The sequence below is a fragment of the Schistocerca americana genome, chromosome 5, assembly GCF_021461395.2.
Source record: "Schistocerca americana isolate TAMUIC-IGC-003095 chromosome 5, iqSchAmer2.1, whole genome shotgun sequence".
Lineage (NCBI taxonomy): Eukaryota > Metazoa > Arthropoda > Insecta > Orthoptera > Acrididae > Schistocerca > Schistocerca americana.
Genome location: NC_060123.1, coordinates 246,617,650 through 246,639,758, shown reverse-complemented (window position 1 = coordinate 246,639,758; position 22,109 = coordinate 246,617,650). Strand labels below are relative to the sequence as shown.

The window sequence follows — 22,109 nt, the reverse complement described above, 5'->3', positions numbered from 1 at the left end:
CAACTGAAGCCTTTTCAAATGATAGATCTCAGCATTAACATCAAATATTTTAGGAAAAACAATGGAAAGCCTAAATATGGGGATTTGATTCTCACTCCACTGCATATAATTTCAATGCTGCTGCTGAAACATCTCACTAAGCATATTAATGGAAAGGAGGTGAAGGAAGGGCATGCGAGGTTTTGGTAAAATGAGAAAATTTATAAGTTCGGAATTATGACTCAGAATGAGTCTGGTGTATTACGGGTACTTCTACTTTAATGTGTAAAAGGAGAATAGGGCTGTTGTGGAATCCCTATGCAGACTGTATATTTATTCTGAATGAAGTTAAACTGAATATTTTCTTCAATGGTAAAGTGTGTGGAGTGCCATTACTTTGATTTTCATGTATCCTCAGGTTGTGTGATAAGGCAAACACGTTTTATTGCATGTCACAATCCAGCAAAGGAAAATCATTTTGTCCATTACAGCATGAATTTTGCAGTTAGTAAGATTTAGAATTGGCAAGCTTTTATGAATTCACTGTTGGATCATAACACTGCTACAAGCAATGATGGTGAGTTCTGACGTGTGACATGGGCAACAGAAAAAACTACAGAGCCAGCTACTCTGAGGAGAAAACTTGTGTTCTATTATTTATACACTATACACTGATCAGCCACAACATTATGGGCACCTGCCTAATAGCTGGTATGTCCACCTTTGGCCCAGACAACAGTGGTGACGCATCATGGTGTGGAAGCAATGAGGCCTTGGTAGGTTGCTGGAAGGAGTTGGCACCACATCTGCACACGTCATCCAATTCCCGTAAAGGAAGGGGGTGATAAGCTCTGACACCTCATTTAATCATATCCCTGATGTGTTCGAACGGGTTCAGATCCGGCAAGTTGGGAGGAGAGCACATCAAATGGAACATGTCACTGTGTTCCTCAAACCACTCCATCACACTCCTCATCTTGTGATGCGACCCATTAACTTGTTGAAAAATGCTGCTGCCATATGGAAACAATCGTCATGATGGGGACGTACATGGTCTGCAAGCAATGTATGATGCACTTTGGCCATCATTATGCCTCAAACAAGCTCCACTGGACCCATGGATGCCCACGTGAATGTTCCCCTGAGCATAATGCAGCTGCCACCAGCTTGTCTTCGTTTCACAGTAAAGGCGTCAAAGAGCTGCTCCCTCTGGAAGATGATGGATTCACTCCCTCACACCAGCAAGATGAAGAAGGTATTGGGATTCATCAGATCATGCAACACACTGCCACTGCACCACACTCCAGTGCCGATTGTCACATGCCCATTTCAGTCATGGTTGCCAATGTCACGATGTAAACATTGGCACATGCATGGGTTGTTGGCTGCGGAGGCCCATCATTAAGAGTGTTTGGTACATTGTGTGTTCAGACACAGTAGTACTCTGCTCAGCATTAACGTCTAATGCTAGTCCCTTCACAGTTCATTGCCTGTCCTGTTTTACTAGTCTGCCCAACCTATGATGTCTAAAACCTGTAATGAAGGGTGGCCACCCAACTCTGCGATGTTGGGATGAGGTTTTACCACGTGTTGAAGACACTGATTGCAGCATTCCTCTAACACCCGACAAGTCATGCAGTTTCTGAAATGCTCGTGCCGAGCCTCCATACCATCACAACTTGCCCTCGGTCAAACTCAGATGGATCGCATGCCTTCCCGATTCTACACACGGACAGCACGCTCACTGATACTACGTGCAACAACCGTGTCTCTCACTAGAGTGGTTCCTCACCAGCTGACATCGCCTGGACGGGTTTATATCAATAGTAATCAGTGAACTTAGTTTCTAGGTAAGCTTGATGATCATTTAAAGAAAAACTTGTATGATGTTTGAGTTATTCTTGCAAGATTTAACAAAGGCGTAATTGTGAAGCAATTTTATTGTTATTAAGTTGAATGCTGGCCTTCAACAAAAGAATTGGAACAATGACTTGCTGTTTTATGGAAACAAAGATGCTCAATGGGACATCTGGATTGACACTGCTCCATGATCACATCACATATGATGAAGTTCGTAAGTTACATGAAGTATCGACAACAGTAGAGCAGATGCAGCAACAGTAGGGCAGATGCCACAACAGTGGCTAAGACTGGTATTAGTTTGAGAGTAAAGTGTTTCTGGCCAGTAGGATGACTTAGGCAACAATGGCTTGACACCCTGCACAAAGATCTCACGATCTCAGTCCTGCACGTTCATTAGCACAAGATCGGATAAAATTGCAACAGAACACTAAAACAGTGGACCCCGTCAGCAAGAGGGACAGATGGTGAGGGTGAGGAAGAGGAGGAGGAGGAGGAGGAAAAAGAAAAAAAAAAGAAGAAGAACACATTATTTATGCAATTTCTAAAGATGAAATTGTTGACTTGTATAACACGAATGCAACAGCTAAGCTTCTCTAGCTTTGTGCCAAAATAAATGTTATAACATAAAAATCAATGTATACTCCACAAAATTATAAAGGAGGGGTCTCTCTTCCAATAGTGTTTCATCCATCCTTGCGCCACAAAGATTACTTGCGTTTATCATAAATACCACCCAAGGGAAAAAAGGAACTTAAAGTTCAATAACAGTATCTACAATTATACACACAACCAATACCACTTAAAGAAAAATGTCACATTAAAAAGAAATAGTCAAGTCATTAATGAGGGGAACAGCTTCTGCAAAGAATGAAATTTATAGCCAGAAGATAACTAATCTTAGGGACAGCGAACACTGTTTGTGAGTGATAAGCAGTCATATATAAGCAGCTAATATAACATTCTCATCTGCTATGAACCTCTTACACGCTACCATACACCTGATGTACAGAATTTTTAATCATTATTATCTGAAACAATTATTACACCATCCAGTGGTTCTGTATCACAAAATACGATTAACTTACTTTTATGTTTCTGTCTGCGTGCACTAAACACAAAGTGGATTGACTCTTGTGCCTGAAGTTTCACTCCTGAAATGAAATAATATTTAACTCAGTTGAATTAACAAATTATTAACAGCTACAATGATGTTAAAACAAATATAAATTGCAAACTATATCTACATACTACCTGTAGGAACAGCTATTTTTCCACATAGCTGCCACGTTTTGCTGACGAGTGAAACCTGAGAGACTGATACCTCTGTCAATATAGGATCGTGTACCTGCAAATTAAGATAAGGGCATATAGAAATTATTCCTTGTTTCAGTATTACATGATAACATATAAAGAGTAGTTTTAGTATTCACAAATGGGTACAAGGAAGATGCTTCCTCAAAGCTTGAGGAACAATGAGGCGTATCTTTGGCAACATCGAGGAAACCTATGTGGCTGAATCTTCAACCACTGAAGACGCTAAATATTTTAATTTGTTTTTGACTCTGATAAATAAATAAAAAGTACGACATATCAAATAGTAATTATTATTGTCCGTTAACAGTTACATGCACAAAAAGACTGTTCATGCACTTGCAGAGTACAGCAAAATGATTACTTGTACACATTTGGCTCTTCTGAGAGAAGTCTCTGGTGTGTGAGAAGTTGTCACAGATCTGTGTTTCATATGATATTGAGTTAATTTTACGAAATATAGTAGTACTAGAGGCACTGCCTGACTGCAGCTGGTCAGAGTAAATATTTACTGTTACCTTGTTTTTTGGTTACTATCAAATAAATATTTTGTTTTTGTCACTGTTCCTTTTTTATATTTTATTGGAACACTTGCTTATGTACTTTTAATGTTGGCAATCTGATTCAGACATCACATACCTATATGTCACCCTTGAATTATTTTTGTGCCAAAGTACCTACATGTCTACCCTACTTTCCCAACAACAACTGGAAACTGACTATTATTTCGTGGGATCATAAAGGAAGACCACAAATTCTACATTGCATGTTGCATCTAGTCGAATTTCACGAAGTGTGTGAATTTTCTTTCTATTTTTTTCCTTCTGCTATTGTTGTTCACCTGATTTTCAGTTTCCATATGAACATTCTCTAATTCTCACATCTTCTCTCACATTTTCACATAGTTCTTCACTTCAACCTTCTCTTACACATTTTTCTTTCTTTTTTTTTTCAAATTACAGTATGGCGTCTTTTTTCTTCCTTACTGTTTCTCCATGCCCTCTTATATCTTTTAGATTTTGCATGACACTATGTAAACTCGCTCTTATGATATGGCATTTTAGTGACATATAAACAATATTTATTTGTTGCTAAAATAATATTAATGCATTAGCACAAACCGTTATATACCTTAAAGTGGCAAAATTTGTAGAACATAGGCATTTATGATTTATGGTTTCAGAACATTTCTAAAAGCACCTAGAACATTTGACTCTCTCCCATACAGCATTGGTTTCACTGATACATCTTCAGTCTTGCCCATACATCTCTGTTACCAGCACCCTTCTGTATCCATCACGGGCATCAAACTCGTAGTCCCCTGCCAATATAACAGTATGTAAACATTGTGTCATCTTGCATGTAGGCTCACAAAACCTGACTAGTAGTGAATATTTTGGTAGGTGACTACCGAATGACACATGCAAAGAGTATAAAATGAGATTGTCACTTAGGTGTTTCGCAAACTCTTCCCTTCAAAATGTGCTGCTGCTGTGCCCATGGAGCAACAGTGACTGCTTTAACTGAAGAGTGCACTACTGCAGATTCAAGCATAAACAATGCTGGTGTAAGTCGGTAATCTTTGTGACTATGATGTCACACTGTTTTGCACTGGTGCCAATAACATCATTCCAACAGTTGTGGCATCGCATATGGTTGGTGAACAGCTGTTCAGAATTCATTAATAAAGCAATTAGTGATGAAGCTATTCCTGACCAATAATTACTTGTGCTTTGCACAAAATTTTTCTATATAAATTTATATTACTATGAAAACTAAATTTGAAATGTTTCTTTTTTGTATTGTTTTTATATCCTACCTAAATCTGAACCTCGCTCACTTGGCACATGTCAGGTTATGAGTTGGAATCCTTGGTACATTCAATATTTACAAGCATTGTAGGTCTTTTCATGAAACAATAATATTTTGGAATGAGAGAGATTACATCTCACTACACACCCAGTCGCATCCCACACAGTCACTGTTATTAAATTTTCTTATTAGCAAAAGGAGACGAAGAGCTATCTGCTATCAAAACTGTGTATATGTGGTAGTGGACAACAGTGAATGCTTACTAACACACACTTAAAGATATTGGAATCTCTACACTGAGAGAGAAGTGTCTTGTAATGAAAAACTAGTACACTACAACATGGTTCTTGTACAAGAAGCCTTGTATGTGACAGAAACCACATTAACTAGAGGGATTATAACAATCGGTTACACTGAGACATGATTGGAAAATTCTTTGAAAAATCTACAGTGGTGCTCTCTGAGACACAGACAATATCACAGATAAATTTAGGAAAAGATGCCTACACTTGTATTGGCACCTATGTGTGATGGATGAAAAAATGTTCACTAAGAAAATATTTATCATAATTAATGCAATTAAATTAAAGACCACTTGGATGAAAGAAACACAAGACAACCAGGAATAACTGAAAATATCAGAAGAAATTAAGGGCAGAAAACAACTCAGAAATGAACATCAGAAACAAGAAATTGAACAAGTACGAAGAAAAGAAACAACAGGCGAAAAAACAGAGAGAAAAGAAAGAAAAAAACACAGTGAATTAATAAAGAGGCTTTTAAAATTGAAGACAAGGAAGTGAACCTGTGACTGGCTCAAGTGCACACACTCTCCTAAGGCAGGATAATCAAAGAGTGAGAGATAGTATTTTTAATAGGCAATCTGTTAAAGATATTTGCACAAGGCTCTAGAAATCCTTTAAGAATTCTAGAGTAGCAGGCAAAGTCTACATTGATCTTATTTTTGTTTTTTGTATTTTTTTAAGATTGTGATTAATCTGAAATAGGTCTTCAGTATTAATTTCAGATACTGGAGTTCACAGGTTTGACAATTTAATGTATTTTTATATTTGGACAGTTTAAGAGTCACTTATATTTTCTTGAACACAGGAAGAGTTGTTCAGAGAAAGCTACTACTTTCCATATATATGAAGTACACAATAAGGACTCTTACAACACAATTATACTCAAGGTGTCCAGGGAATGAGCAGATGTAGATGTCCAATAGAGGCGGAACATTATTACTATGGGACCCACCACTAATTAGATTTTTTAATTTATTTTATGACCTTTTTCTAGTAAAATATTGGATGAGTTTTGGAACATGATCTGTTCAGTAATTCAGTGAGTGAAATACATCGGTGACACACACAGGAAACTTTCAAACTAATTTAATGTTGCCATTTACTGCAGAAGATAACATTAAAGAGCACTTCACCAAGGTGTCATGTAACAATATTATGAAAAAGATAGTTGCTACTCACCATATAGCAGAGACACAGTCGCAGATACGCACAACAAAAATACTGTCAGAAAGCGAGCTTTTGGCCTACACGGCTTTAGTCAGTTCAGGGGGTTGAGTATGTTACATCAGTCTTTCCATGATGACCATTTTTCCTATGAAAGCCTGGGACAACGGGAGAGAGTAGCTGCATACATGTACACCCTGTGATCATGCTGTATGTAGTGTGTGCTCATACAGAGACATGTGTTCAGAAGGGAAGCTATAATGTTAACTTCTTTGCACGTGTATCATCTGCCTGGAGGTTAATCTATACCATATAGTGGTAATATTTTTTTGTACAATTATTTGCAATTCTGTTATAAATTTTCATTAACTGATTAGAAAAACTCTTATCACTGAATACTCTACTCGTCTACAGTGGTCTGCATCCATTTGACAAGAACACAGAAACTGAAGTATTCGCAAAAGCTCTCCTTACTTGTTAACTTGCTCAATTTTAATAATAGCTTCGACTAGGTTTGTGTATGTTTGTAGCTGAGTGGTACAGCACAGCTGACTGCTACCACGGGGACCCAGATTTGATTCCTTGTATTGCTAGGGATTTATCCTTGGTGGGAAGACTTGTACAGGGTGTATTCTGCATCATGAGGCCAATTGAGGAGCTACTCAATAGGTTAGCAGCAGTTCTAAGGTCAAGAAACCCAACAACAATCGGGAGAGCAGTGTGCTGACCACATGCCCCTCCACACCATGTCCAATGTTGCCACTGGCGGAGGATGACACGGGGGTCAGTTGGGTCTGAGTACAGAGTGTACATAAAGTCTGGGAACACTTTCAATTATTTGTTGCACAAGAACCAAACATTGTACAGATATAATGTATATGTTATTTTGAAGAGGAAGTCTCTCTCTCTCCCCCTCTTCCCCCCCCCCCCCCCTTTCATGTATATTGCCACAGCGTAGTTTGGTAATTTGCCGATAGTCAGCACTAGTCACAAATAGGGCGAGTTCAGGTGCGGACCGAGCTTTCTGTGTGTTGGATTTCGACAAAAACAAATATGCTACAGCTGTTCAACAGATGTTTAGCACCAAGTATGGTAGGAAGCCACCAACAAGGAAGGCCATTTACCACTGGCACAACAAATTCGCTACGACAGGTTGTTTGTGCCCGGCAAAAAGAAGCGGATGTCCCAGTGTGAGTGGAGTGAATGTGGAGTGTGTAAGAAAGACATTCATAAGGAGTCCAAAGAAACTGGTGCGTGGTGCATCCCATGAACTTGAAATGGCTCCAATGGCAGCGTGGAAAGCCTGCGACAGAAGCTGTCTATGAAACCATTCAAATTGGAGCTAGAGCAGAACTACAGTCGACGACGCCATGCTTGGATGGGTATGGCAAGAATTTGATTACCATATTGACATCTGCCGGGTCACTCATGGTTCGCATATCGAATGTTTGTAAAAAAAAAAAAAAAAAAAAAAAAAAAAAAAACGGCTTTCAGAGTTTCTCTTCAAAATGGCAATATGTATGACACCTGTACAATGTTTACTTCTTGTGCAATAAATAACTGAAAGTGTTCCTGGACTTTACGTAAACCGTGTACTGATAAAATAAAATTTTTCTATAAGATCATTTTAGCAGAAAGCTTTATGTACCTCAGATACATGCCATCCATCATCTGTTCATGTCATGCTGTCTTCAACCCAGAACTTGGTTTCTTCTTTCACCTGCAAACTTTCAGTATCAGGCAATTAGGCATTTTTTGCTACGGGACTTCATACACCTTTTTCAGCATCCACTTGTTAGTGTTTATGTACATTGCAGTGCCCAACTGGTGTCTCAGTGTGACTAGCTATCTTACTTGGTACAGTCCAATTTCATTCAATAATGTCAAAAAATCAGATTTTATCTTGTCTATTTTACTTTTTGCATTCCTTTTCACATGTCCTATGACTTTATTTAGTTTTTTGTCTAACACAATGAACTAATACTGGCATATCAAGTAGGTCATAGGGTAATGTTCTGTTGTCCACACATGATCCTATGGTCATGAAAATGTCATCATCTAGATTTATATGGTAATTTCTGGTCAACACAAAAGGAAATTAAAACAACATGTTGATACCAAAGTTTCCAATTACATTTGATCAGTGTCACACGCTGAAAGTGTGATAATGAAAATAGTGAAATATCTGCTTCTAAGTAATAACACTTTTACTATGTAAAATTCAATAATAATTTAAAGCAATCTCACCTGATTAACATTTTTAACTTGTAGTGCCAGATTCAAAACTTGGCTACTCTCATCAGTGGAGGCTACACAACTGTTTGTTGCCATAGATGTACACTGAACTGAACCCAAAACGGTTATCTCCCATGAATGTCTTACTAACCGATACCTGTAACATGTGGTAATACCAACTTATATTTGGTACAGAAATCACTTTAAATCAAGCTACACATAATGAACATATCTTTATAAATAAAATAAACTATTACTTCTTAAATGAAAAAAGGTAGCAAATGCACTATGTTAACTGCTAAGAAGGAAGGAAGGAAGGAAGGAAGGAAAGAAGGTAGATTAGGACTTAACATCCTGTTAACATCATGGTTATTGGAGATGGAGAACAAGCTTGATGTGCTTCAAGAATCGGGAAGGAAATTGGCTATGCCCTTTAAAAGAAATCATTTGACATTTGCCTGGAGGGATTTAGGGATATCACAGAAAACATAAATCAGGATGGTCATATGCAGATACAGACAGACATCCTCCCGAACTGCAATGAATACAAGTCCATTGCTGTGACATAAAATTGCCACAATATTAAGTACGTAGTTACTACTACTGAGATTCAGAAAAATGCTTAGTTAATTGTGTGTGTGTGTATGTGTTTGTGTGTGTGTGTGTGTGTGTGTGTGTGTGTGTGTGTGTGTGTGTGTGTGTGTGTGACGAGGGCGCGAGCATGTGTGCATTGGGAGCTTACGGGCACTCAATGACGGGGTTATCAGTGCCTTTTGTTAATGGAAGAACACTTCAATACCGAAGTCTGCCACTAGTCACTACAAATTCATTACGAAATGGTGATTACAGATGAGGACGTAATTTAACTGTGACAGTAACATTGCATTCAAAAGTCCCCAAATAAATGTGACGTTTTAAATGACTACAGCAAAAAGTCTTAAGGATGAGAGACATAATGAAAAATTTACATAATTATATAAAAACATATTTTACTGCTGGCAGAAAGTCTATGATTATGTCACAACTTCATATAGACAAGAAAATGGTCATTTAGTACCACAATAAACTAATAGTATTTATTTATTTACATTTCTCCGCACAGAGTCACTGACATGAAGACTTTTGCAAATACCATACTTATGGGCACTAGTCTTAAAAGTAGTAATTGCAATTAATAATAATTATCAAAATTTATTACATCCACACATGTATTAGGATAACAAGAAACATTAATTTATCACATACTTAATACCACATGCCTAATTTTTATAATAAAAACATTATTATTTATTTATAAAAACATTGGAAACATTATACACCTAGTTTGCATATACTTTATGTTAAAATGCATCAGTGGACTCTATTTGCTACTTTAAAATGCACTGAGTGGATACAATCATGTTTCAATTAAAAATAGTAAAAAAATTAACTTTCATTTAAACAGCCCCTGGTCACAAGTTTCCAGTGGTTCTGGCAGTTTGTTATCCCTTTTCATTCCATTAATACACTCATGTTCAGCTAAAACAGAACACTTTGAATGACTAGAGATAGGATGTTTAGTATGTTCTGCAGGATTAGCATTTCAGTCACTTTCATGCAGCATGTGTCCTATTGCCTAGTAGGCATAGGATCTGCAATGGCCATGATAACGTGTTCCACGCACGATGGCATCGACATGCACAAAGCACAAATGGTGTCCAGTGATATAGCCATCCATGCTGCATTCACCTGGTTCTGAAGTTCATCTGTGGTGGTTGGCATTGGGTCATAGCACTGCACCCTCCATTTCACCATCTCCCACACATTTTCGATTTGCGACAAGTCTGGTGATCTGGCAGGACAGGGCAAAATGCTGATACCCTGTGACACAAAGAAGGCATGTGCTCATGCAGCAACATGCAGTTGTCCATTGTCTTGCTGAAAAATTGTATCTGGGGTGTTGCGCATAAAGGATATGGCCATGGGTTGCAGGATGTCATTCACGTAGGTCACATTGGTCACAACACCCTGGATATGCACCAACTGTGATTTGTGGTTACACCCAATAGCATGCCACACCATCAGGCCTTGATTTGGCACTGTATGTCTTGTGCAAATGCAGTCACAGTGAACCTGCTCCCCCTGTTTGTGGCGAACCAAAATGCAGCCATCATTTTCAAACAAACAAAACCTGGATTGATTCAAAAACACTGTCTGATACCATTCCTGTCCCTGGTGATGTCATTCCATACTCCACTACTGTCAGGCATGTTTCTGCACATTAGTCAAACGTAGGTGGCGAAGCGGACGATGCGCAAGTAAGCAATGTTGTAATAAATGGTGACATACTACCACCCCTGATAGTGTACAATGTGTTCCACTGTTGCACCAGAGCCAAGGAGGACGCAGATCTGTCCTGCAATACCATTTGCACCAGATGTCGATCTTCTTGGCGGGTGTTCCGAGTGGAGCGACTTGATGCATCTCGTCGTATTCTATGGCCTTCAGTGAACCATTCTGCACATACTCGTTGCACAGCTGAAACACTTGGTCCCACACAAGCAGCAATTTCCTGGATGGATGGAACACATTCTCTCATGCCAATAATGCATCCTCTTTGAAACTCACTGATTTGATGATACGGTGCGCGCATACATCTGTGAAGCATCATGCATATCTGCTGAAGTCACACTGGTCCGTTACCTTCCGTTTATTCCGACAGCAGGAGCCACAGGCACATTTTACCATCAGATGGTGTTACGCTGCAATCTTTATGTTGTCCTTGAACTGTGGGCCAACTTGGTTCAAATGCTAATCGTTTCTGCAGAACATAGTAATGTACACATCCAGTGAATATGAATGTCCTGTCTCCAGTCATTCAAGATGTTCTGTTTTTTTTTCTGAAGATGAGTGTACATAGGCTCCCATCAATCATTTTTAATTTTGTTCTTTGTCTGAAGTACTTGAATTTTGTGTTTTGGTCATGTATATCAATACATTTACTTAGTTAAGGATGCAAAAAAGTAATTAACTCATAGGTGGATGAAGAATAGATTGTGGAGTATCTGTGCTGTACAAAAGCTTCATGACAAGATTCTCTAGAGCCTAATCTGCGTTCAATCCTGAGTGTTCCTTTATTTGTAGCAGCAATATTCTGTTCTGCACCAGAATTCTGTATTTCTGCACAGTAGCTATTGTAGGGATAGATTGTCCCACAATATACAGTTTTCAATGTGTGCTTGAGCACCTGGCTAAAAAGTTACATATCATTACCGATTTTATACTGCACAACACTAATATGTTTAACCATCAGAGGTCCGAGTCCAGATTGACACCAAAGACTTTACAGCTGTCTGCTTCATCTGCCATTATTCCATGGACATCGTTTGCGCATGAGTGATGTAAGCTTCTGGTTGCAAATATTAGCTTCTAGGATTTACTTTCATTGATCTTAGTCTCTTATCATGGGAAGATGTACTTAATTCTAATAGCACCAGCTGACAAAAATTCACACTTGAGTTGAAGGGATGCATAATGTCATTAACACATCCCAGGAAAAGGAAAGGACCAAGCACTGAGCCCTGAGGAATTCTTTATATCACTGCTTCACTAGAGGATTTGAAAGTTACTACCTTATTATCACTGCTTCACTGGAGGATTTGAAAGTTACTAACTTATTATCAATTTGATATCTAAGTTTAATATAATGTTTCAGATTCATCAGTTACTTGGCTAGAAGTATCACTGACACATTATTGATACCATATGGCCTCATTTTCCTTAGAATAAGCCAATGTTTTACATAATTAAAAGATTTTCTCTGGTCAAGAAATATTACAACAATATGTGTACTCTGTTCTCTACAACAGTATGCTTCATGGAAGAATATGGTAATATCAGTGGTTGCACTTGGCTATTTCTTCTATCAATACTGAAATTCAGTAACCATTTTGTGTCTAGAGAGGAAGGCAGCAAGCTGAGATAGGATACTATTATTTTACTGAAGGTGGGATTAGTGACATTGTTCTATAATTTGAAACTTTCCCCTTGCTTCCCTTTTCATGCATCTTACTTATTTTTAAGACATTTGGATATAAGTTTTCTCTAATACTGCTGTTCATAGGATAGGTTTTGATAAATTGCCACTAAATTATCAATGCTGTTTGTCAGTATTGAACTCCTGGGCTATATATGCTGGAGGGATTCTGATGAAAACTCGATTGTAAAGTACAGCCTAAAATTTTACATGTATAAGTTGTTTCTGATGTAAGATAACAAACACTTTTGATTGAAACATAAGATTGCTCTATTCATATTAGAAATTTACTTATATATAGCTCTCATTGTGAAATTCAAATTTTCACTTTTGGTTTCCGTTTTAGAAATTATGCTACCACCACAAACATTTATTGAATGTCAAACCCACCTCTTATCCACAGGGGCATAGTAAGTTACGTGGGAATAGTTTCCATGAATTGACCCTGCCAAGCCTGGTGGAGAGAAACGTTCACCTTAATTTTTATACCCTTTCTTTAAAGCTTTGACGCAAATTATGTATTTTGATTGAAGCATGGGGTCAAAATATCTTGACTGTAACTAGTTTTGCTTAAAAGACAGTGTTTTAATTACTATCAATTAATTAAACCATCAGTAAGAATAGATTGATAATTCCTGTAATACTTTGCCTGGACTAAATCCAACTTCTATTTTGTAATCCTCTGATAAAAACAGAATTGTTTGATGCATTTCACAATATGAGGGGGGGAGTGGAGTGGTCGAAAAGATTCTAGCCTAACAAATAAAGAATGACAGAAATTTCATAATACCAATTTATTTTTCAATACACTTGCAGGCACACTCAGATAACTTCTACAAACTATTCAAATAAAAGGTCTTTGATTTCGAGTCCAACCAAGCATTCACAGCATCAATCACTGAATCATCATTGTCAAATCATCTTTCTTTAGGTATGGGAAAAGAAAAAAGTCTGATGGAGCCAAATCTGGAGAACATAACACAGTTTCAAGTGTTGCGAGGGCTTTGTGCACCGGTGCGTTGTCCTGATGCAAAAAAGCTCCATGCACCAATTTTCTGTGCCATTTTTTCTTTCTCTCTTCTCCCAAATGGCGCAGGAGGATGCAATAGTATGATGCATTGAGAGATATGCCCTTTTGCAAGTAATCCACAATAATTACCCTTTCTGCATCCCGGAAGACCAATGCTATCACGTTACCAGCTGATTTTTGCACCCGGAATTTTTACGGGTTAGGGGATGAAGGTGGTTTTCAGTTTTGTGACTTGTTTTGTCTCAGGATCAAAGTGGTGAATCCACGTTTTGTCCGTTGTCACATACCTTGCAAGAAAGCTGTCTTCATCCACTTCGAATTGGCAGACAATTTCTTCACAACACCGCAAACACTCCCGTGTCTGATTTGCATTCAAGTCTTTCGGGACCCACTGAGATGAAACTTTCCACATTCCCAAAATATCCACAACACTGTCATGAGCACACCCATGGGAGATTCCAAATGTGGTTCCAATGTGCTGCAACATTGTTCGATGACCCTGCAAAATCGTATCGTGAATTGCAGTCACTGTTTCATCATTGGCAACAGTGACAGGCCTTCCACTCCTTGGCGCATCTTCCTCACTTGTTCTTCCATGTTGAACACCCAGTTTTTCACTGTTGCATAAGGCGCAGCACTGTCCTTAAGCGTATTCCGCATGTCCCCTGCAATTTCCTTTGGTGTCATTCCCTTCAAATGAAGATACTCAATAAGAGCATGGTTCTCGATTCTCTTGATATTCACCATTTTGCTTACACTGTGGTATACAATGCATCCTAGAGGCGAAAGTAACACAGATGGAGCCATAAAATTTGACTTGCACACCCACAAAGGGTCACCACAAATGTAGCTGGCGGTGTTTGTGCAAGACATTACGGTAACTAGGGCTCTTTTCAACTGCCCCAAGTAATATTGTCTGATTTTTATCTTCACATTTTTCTAGCAATTTTTGTTTTTGTATATTTTCAGACCTTCAACCCCACTTTTTAATTCAGTTCAATCAAAATATTATAAACATGATTTGCATGTATACAGAACCAGCAATTTTTGAGATGTTACCAAGAGTCAGTTGGATGGGCTTAATTCCTTTTTAGAAACCATCAGCAAAATTAGAATTATATGAATCTTAATTTGAAACAGAAGACCACTGTAATTCTGATGTAAAACTCAAATTATGCCTGAACAATTTCATCACAAGTCACCATGTCAAAAGCACACCCCTCAGCTGGAGACAGCAGTTTTGGCACAATATGAGTAGCAACCAAACATTTTGACAGCTACAGATGTGCATATTTTCAGGATAGCACAATATTTTCATCATCTTTTTTTGCTTGGTATGAAAGTTGCAACACTGATTGCAGCAATATTGCAAGTTTTGCTTGGGAACCAACCACAACTAACATTCCAAAGTTAAATGAAGCTGTGGACCTGCAACCCTCGAGGAAAACTGACCCAACCAAGAAAAGATTATCTACAGGAGTTGCAGAATTGGGATTTTACATTATTAGTGAGGCCTTGTAGTAATGCTGTGTCAAATGAATGTAGCTGGACCTGAAAGTAAGGGGTTCAGTTATTTCATTTGCACATTTCTTTACCATCATACTTGAGATATCATCCATCCAGATGAGTATTTGCTCTAATTTTTGCGTTGCTTGAGCCTGACACAATGTGTGATTTTATATGGTCTCAGCCTGGAAGTCTATAATGGGGCTGATTGGTCATAAGGAGAGATCAAGTACTTATTGATCAAATTACATATTCCATTTGCACCTTTTACTAAGTTGTCCTCAAGCCTAATGTTGGCTGGTTTACTGCACATCTTACTGATAGTTATTCAGTGTTTATTGATTAGTCTCCAGGATGTCTTACTTATGTTTGGATGCACTATGGCATCACTGTTTTGGCCGTAGGGCTAAATAGTGGCCCAACCAACCGGTTAGCCTGCTTAGTTTATAATAAAATGCACAAATGATACCTCCTATGCTGGGATGCCAATGATTGCATTTGTAGGTCAAGTAACACAGAAAATCTTTTAAACACACTGTATGCCAAGACAAGACTCATGAAAAAATGAATAAGACTCTTAATGACTAGTCACTAAGGGCTAGCACAGTGACCATCCCAGCATAACTCACAGAGTAAAGATTAACAAATAAATTGCTATAAACTAGGAGTAAACAGTATTGAGTTAATAGATAAAACACAGTACTCCTGGCAGCTGGCATGGAACTAATTTTACATAACGAAATCTAACACTTGTGGCATGATACTTGTGTGAAACACTTGCGCACTACAGTGTACAGAACAGCTGGGTTGCTAAAACAGCCCCCTTGGCAGAGTGCCACCCAGGAAGCCACGAAGTGTGCGAGGAACTGGGCTTGTCGACCAGATCTCATGGGGCGCTGGTCTTCTGGATCTGAGGTGGCCATTGCTGGTGTCATAGTTGCTGTTGCTGGACCAGGTGTTGAGAGGGGTTGCATCTGTCAAGTCTCAGTGGGGTGTGGCTCATTGAGGACATATGCCAGGATGAACCTGTCTATTATGATGGCAATGTGTTTGCCACTGACTAGAATGTTCAATGGTGCGAATGGTCAGTGGGTGTGGCTCACTGAAGACATATGCCAGGATGAACCTGTCTATTATGATGGCAATGTGTTTGCCATTGACCAGAATGTTCCACGATGCAGCCTTGTGTATGGTTGTTGCAGGGCTGGTTTGACACCATCAGTATGCAACATCATGAGTGTGCACATACTGTGATCTTTGTGGACAAACGTGGTGACAGTTCCCTGTCTGGATGCCTGTGGTGGTCAGATCTTTTTGACATGATCTCTAAGGTAACCAATGAAGGTAGATGGCTCTGTATCAGGCTGTAAAGCCACATCTACAAATTCACCAGGTAGTATTAGTGATTCTTCGTACACCATTCCTGCAGAGGAACCAGATTGTATACATTCTGTAGGCTAGGTACAACCACTGGCAGAGTTCCTGTCCATCCAGTGGTGTGGCACATTAGAGCTGCTTTTAGTGTTCTGTGCCAACACTATATCATTACATTGCTGGCCTGGTGGTAGCTGGTTGTTTTGTGACGAGTCATGCTACAGAATGCTGCGATTTTAATGAACGATTCTGCTTTGAACTGCTTGCCACAATCTGCTGTAATATCCTGAGGACAGCTGAAACATGATAACCAGTTCAGCATACAGGCATGTGCCAAAGTTTCCACATAGATTTGTCCACAGTTGCTACTTCTGGCCAATGTATGAACAGGTCAGTAATTGCCAGCAGGTACTGTTGACCATTTGATGATAGTAGGGGCTCATGATGTCCATGTGCATGTGAGTGAAACGTGGTAGTGTTGGGAAAGTTGCTGATCAGCACATGTATATGCCTGCTAACCTCGTAACGCTGACACTGTACACAACATCATGTGCACTCTTGGCAGTCTTTCTTCATTCCTGGACACAAGAAGTGATCTATGATGAGGCATAACATAGATTACACACCAAGGTGACACAGGTTGTGGAAATATTCAAAGGCCTTCTTCCAAAATCCTGCTGGTAAAAATTGCCACGGCTTTACTGTTGACACGCACAGTATAACTAGATGCCTGTGCCAGGAATGTTGACTAACTGCAACTCTAATGATGATATTGTTTCCCGCAACAGCTCTTGCAGTTCCTGGTCAGTACGTTGTGCTTCTGTAATGTGTATGGTGGAGACACTGCTGACCCAGGAGGGACAGTCTGCTACTACATTCTCAATCCTGGATGTGTTGAATGTTGATGCTAAATTGTGTAATAAACATAAGCTGGTTACGCTGCCACAGCGAACAATTGATGTTTTGCCAAAATTCATGTGTGAGCCACTTGTAGTCGGTAAAGATTGTGAACTCTAAAGTATTTGACTGCCTCGTATATCACTAACAGTTCATGGTCATAAGTGGTACACTTTTGTTGATATGTTGACAGTTTCTGCGAGAAAATGCGAGAGGCTGCCACACATCATTGTTGTGTTGCTGCAACACAACATCTACGGCAGTCTGGCTCGCATCTTCCACCAATGCTCTGTCCAAGTTACTGCTGCATTCCTTTTACATTTTGGACCTGTGAACACAGCTGTCAATGATTCTTGAATTTCTGCTACTCATGGTAGATGCCGATGAAACAAAATTAGAATCCCTAGCAATTCTTGCAGCTCCATAACTGTGAGGATTTTCAAAATGGCTTCCACTTTGTAGGTAGCGGTAAGGAGAGGAAAAATCAATTTCTGGCTGACCAAAAATACATTTTGCTGTGTACAGAACAACACCATATTTGTTCAGCCATTTTAAAACTTCTGACTGACAATGTTGTTCTGTTGAGGCTAGAATACCAGTATGTCATCAAGGTAAGCAAAACAGAGTGGCATGTCTCACAACATGGAATTGATAAATCTTAGCCATGTCTGCACTGCACTCCTGAGGCTAAACATCAGGAATTTGCTTTCAAACAGACCAAATGGTGTAATTATGACCATCTTCAGGATGTCTTCCTTAGCAAATGGTATCTGCATATATGCCTTTGTACAGTCCAACACACTGTACAGGCAGGCACCACTCAACTCAAAGTTGTAACTGCGGAGTAGGAGCACTGGATAATAATCTGGCACTGTACAGGTGTTAAGCACTCTATAGTCACCGCAAGGGCACCATGAACCTTACTTCCTTGGTACTAGATGCAGTCATGATGACCAAGGACAACTGGATGGTCACATGATGCCCTCTTGAATCATGCTGTCAAATTCTGTCTTTGCAACTGCTAAGCGATCTGGAGTTAATCCTCACAGCCTACACCCCAGTGGGGATCCCTCAGGAAAATTTACATAGTGCTTGGTGTTAGGCTTCACATTTTTAGGCATACCAGACGGTCTAGCAAGTGCAGGAAAACATTGTTCAAAGTAGGTGCAGTGTGCTCCCCAGCTGTGGCTTTAATCATTTTGTCAAATTGTGTCAATGCCTGGTGCTGGAAGAACACAGCCGTTAGTCTGGTGGTTCAGTTGACCAAGGTATGTTTTGGTGATATCAGGCAGAAGGTTGTAATATGCCAGGAAGTCCGCTCTAATTATTAGCTCTGTGACATCTGCGATTGTGAAGTTCCACACAAATGCTCACCATAGGTCTTGGTCCAGCTCAAATCGGTGTGTGCCATATGTCACAATTGTTAGTGGCAGCTAGAAAGAAAGACATACACAGCCTACAATAATGTAGCACTGTTCATGGGAAGATACACTCATTGGTACCAGTGCCAACTAGGCATTTATGACCTTTTCAGCGATCACTCACAAACAGATGCTGTGACTCAGACCAGCAATTGGATGAAGCATCTACATCCAACTGGCAGTGGCATTTGGGAATGCACAGAGTCTGGTACAGCAATGTGCTCGATTGCCAAAATCAGCTATGGTACCAACATACATCCTGCTGCATTTCCATCCGAAGAGTCTATGATATACTGCATGAACACTTCAGGAATCTGCATTGGCCATGCCCGCTGTTGGTGATATGTCGAGATAACAGCTGCCTGATCTGTGTCAGCACACCCATCTTTGCTGTCAGAACATTGTAGTCAGCGTGTGATACTGTGGCAGACGCCCTTCACACTAAACAGTTGTTACACTGATAAGCAGGGGTGATACAGTGTCTTGCACCTAGTCTGCTAGCTCTGCCACTGTGTCTAAAAGGCATTTCAGATTGCAATGCACTGATTGCTTTAATGACAGGTGCTAACCGACTATTCCAGATAGTTCTTAGCAGGCTATCTGCTACTGTGCCAGCATTGATCTTGCTTTGCAAGTGCTGCAAGGACTGGGATAGTTTGCAATCCCTGAAGTTGTCCTGTGTCAGGATATGGCAGAGGAGTGATTCTTGTGAAGCAGATGCACAAAGCATTATCTCTGCTTTGAGACGGTTATACAAACCACACTCTGGGAGTGAATTTAACACATCTTTCACTTCAGCCACGTGCTGAAGGTCAAGTTGGCTCACAACCAATGTGAACATGGTGGCGTCAGTAGTTATTCCTCAATAAAAGAATCTGGCTTCAACTTGAGCAAACCAAGAAACTGGGTTGTGAGGCCAAAAGGATGGTTATCATACAGCGAGCCTGAACACAGCATGGTTAGTCATTGCTAAATTTCCCATCATGATGCAGTAGTACTTCCTCCAATTTCTGTCAGGATGGTGTAAACCACGTCGGGGGCACCAATTTGGCTGCAGAGCCAAATACTGGCCCATCTGATTGGTTAGCCAGCTTAGTTTATGGTAAATAACACGCAAACGATATGTCCTTTGCTACAATGACAATAACATTACTCGCTCACAGGTCAAGTAATACAGAATGTCTTTTAGACGCAGTGTACGCCAAGACAAGACTCTTGAGACAACAGCAAGTGAGACTCTTGTTAACTGGTTGCTGTGGACTGAGCACAATCAAAGAACTCAGCATAGGTAAACACAAACCTATACATTGCTATAAGCTAAGAGTAAACAGCACAGAAGTAATAGACAAAATGCAATGCTCCTGGCAACCAGCATGGAACTAATTTGAGAGTGTGAAATCTAATGTTCACAGCACAACATACATGTGAAAAGCTGGTGCAAACAATGTACAGTACTGCTAGCCGCGGTTGCTACACTGCTTGTCTGTTTCCTTAAATGTAAGAGGTCTGTCTTAAATATTTTTTTTAGCTTGATTGTTCTTTTCTTAAATATATTAGCTTTGTTTTTTGACCCTTTCCTTATTTTTGTTATTCTATTCTCAACATTCCATTGTTGGTTGCTTTGTTTCTTAACAGACAAGATCACAATGTTATGCCTTTTCTTAATTAGGCTAGGTGGAAGTTTCAGTTTAGTACTACCCTCACTGTCAAAGTGTGTTAGTCCCCAGGCTATTCATTTCATGAAACAGTAGTAGCCAAAATAGCAGAACACAGTTCTATAATATTAATCCCATTTGCTTCCAGACCCTGTACCCTGACAAATGGAGTCCAACTTCTCCTCTGCTAGCTCATTTTTGAAGGTGCTGATGTTGGCACCAATCAGAATCTGTTTGTACTCAACCTTTCAGTTGTTGAGAAAGGAGAGCTTTAGTATTCTAACAACTGGCAATAATGATTATTTTACTTGTGTCTGACTATGTTACTCCAGTGTCAGAGCTTACTACATTTGTGATATGTTCAGGAGACACCGGAAGGTTTGGATTGGTTATATAATGGTAAGAAAGAGATTTTGATACTAAATTTTGAATTGTAAAACATTATCAGGGGCAAGTGTGGGTTCTGATGATAGTCTGTTGATTACAGACTGTAGGTTAAAACTGAAGAAATTGCAAAAAGGTAGAAAATTAAGGAGATGAGACTTGAATAAGTTGAAAGAACCAGAGGTTGCTGAGAGTTTCAGAGGGAACATTACACAATAATTGACAAGAACAAGGCAAAGGAATAGAGTAGAAGAAGAATCAGTAACTTTAAGATATGAAATAGTGAAGGCAGCAGAGGATCAAACAGGTAGAAAGACGAGGGCTAGTAGAAAACGTTCGATAACACAAGAGATATGGAATTTAATTGATGAAAGGAGAAAATATAAAAATGCAATAAATGAAGCAGGCAACAGGGAATACGAACTTCTAAAACTGATATTTACAGGAAGTGCAAAATGGCTAACAAGGGAAGGCCAAAATGTTGGGATCACATATTTACTTCAAACTTTGTAGCTGTAGTGGGCCATTAAAACAACATAATGTGCAAGTAGTAAGGTGCACTACTCTGGAAATTCCAAGAAAATCAAAAGAGAAGTTTTACACATCTATCAAGTGGCTTAATCAAACCATGGAAAATCCAGGATGGGATGTAACAATATTATGAAATTACCACACAATGGAGATGATGAGTCTCAGATAGGCACAACAAAAAAGACTGTTACAAAATAGACAGCACCCCCCCCCCCCCCCCCCCCCCCCCCCACACACACACACACACACACACACACAGTCTCCAGCAGCTGAAGCCTATTTGTTGTGCCTATCTGCGACTCAGCATCTCCACTATATGGTGAGTTACAACCATCCTTTACATAATAGTATTATGTGGTTTATGTATTTGTGTGTAGCTGCTGGACACTTAGAGTTTATGGTGGTCAAGTGATTAGCATTTGAGCCTCGCAAGAATAACTTGTATGAGGTGATGGTTAGACTCCCACTCAAACATTAATTAATAATTATTAATATTTTTTTCATCACTGGTCATATTATTCAGTTTACGTGACATTTCAGAGATAATATAATTTAAAAAAGAGAGAAAAAAATGTGTATTTGCATGAAGTTTTAGTGAATTTCATGTTATTTGATTACTTACTATTT

The 22,109-nt window shown here is 39.3% G+C and overlaps 1 protein-coding gene across 3 annotated transcripts in view; it reads right to left on the bottom strand.

Moving 5' to 3' along the window:
- LOC124615731 (trafficking protein particle complex subunit 8) overlaps positions 1-22,109 on the bottom strand; it is a 283,551-nt gene that overhangs the window by 54,649 nt on the left and 206,793 nt on the right. For all 3 annotated transcript variants that reach the window (XM_047143805.1, XM_047143803.1, XM_047143806.1), the window contains 3 exons: positions 8,682-8,826; positions 3,094-3,187; positions 2,928-2,993 (listed from right to left, as the gene is read on the bottom strand). In XM_047143805.1, the coding sequence (XP_046999761.1) occupies positions 2,928-2,993; positions 3,094-3,187; positions 8,682-8,826 (305 nt within the window). The remainder of the gene's footprint in view (positions 1-2,927; positions 2,994-3,093; positions 3,188-8,681; positions 8,827-22,109) is intronic.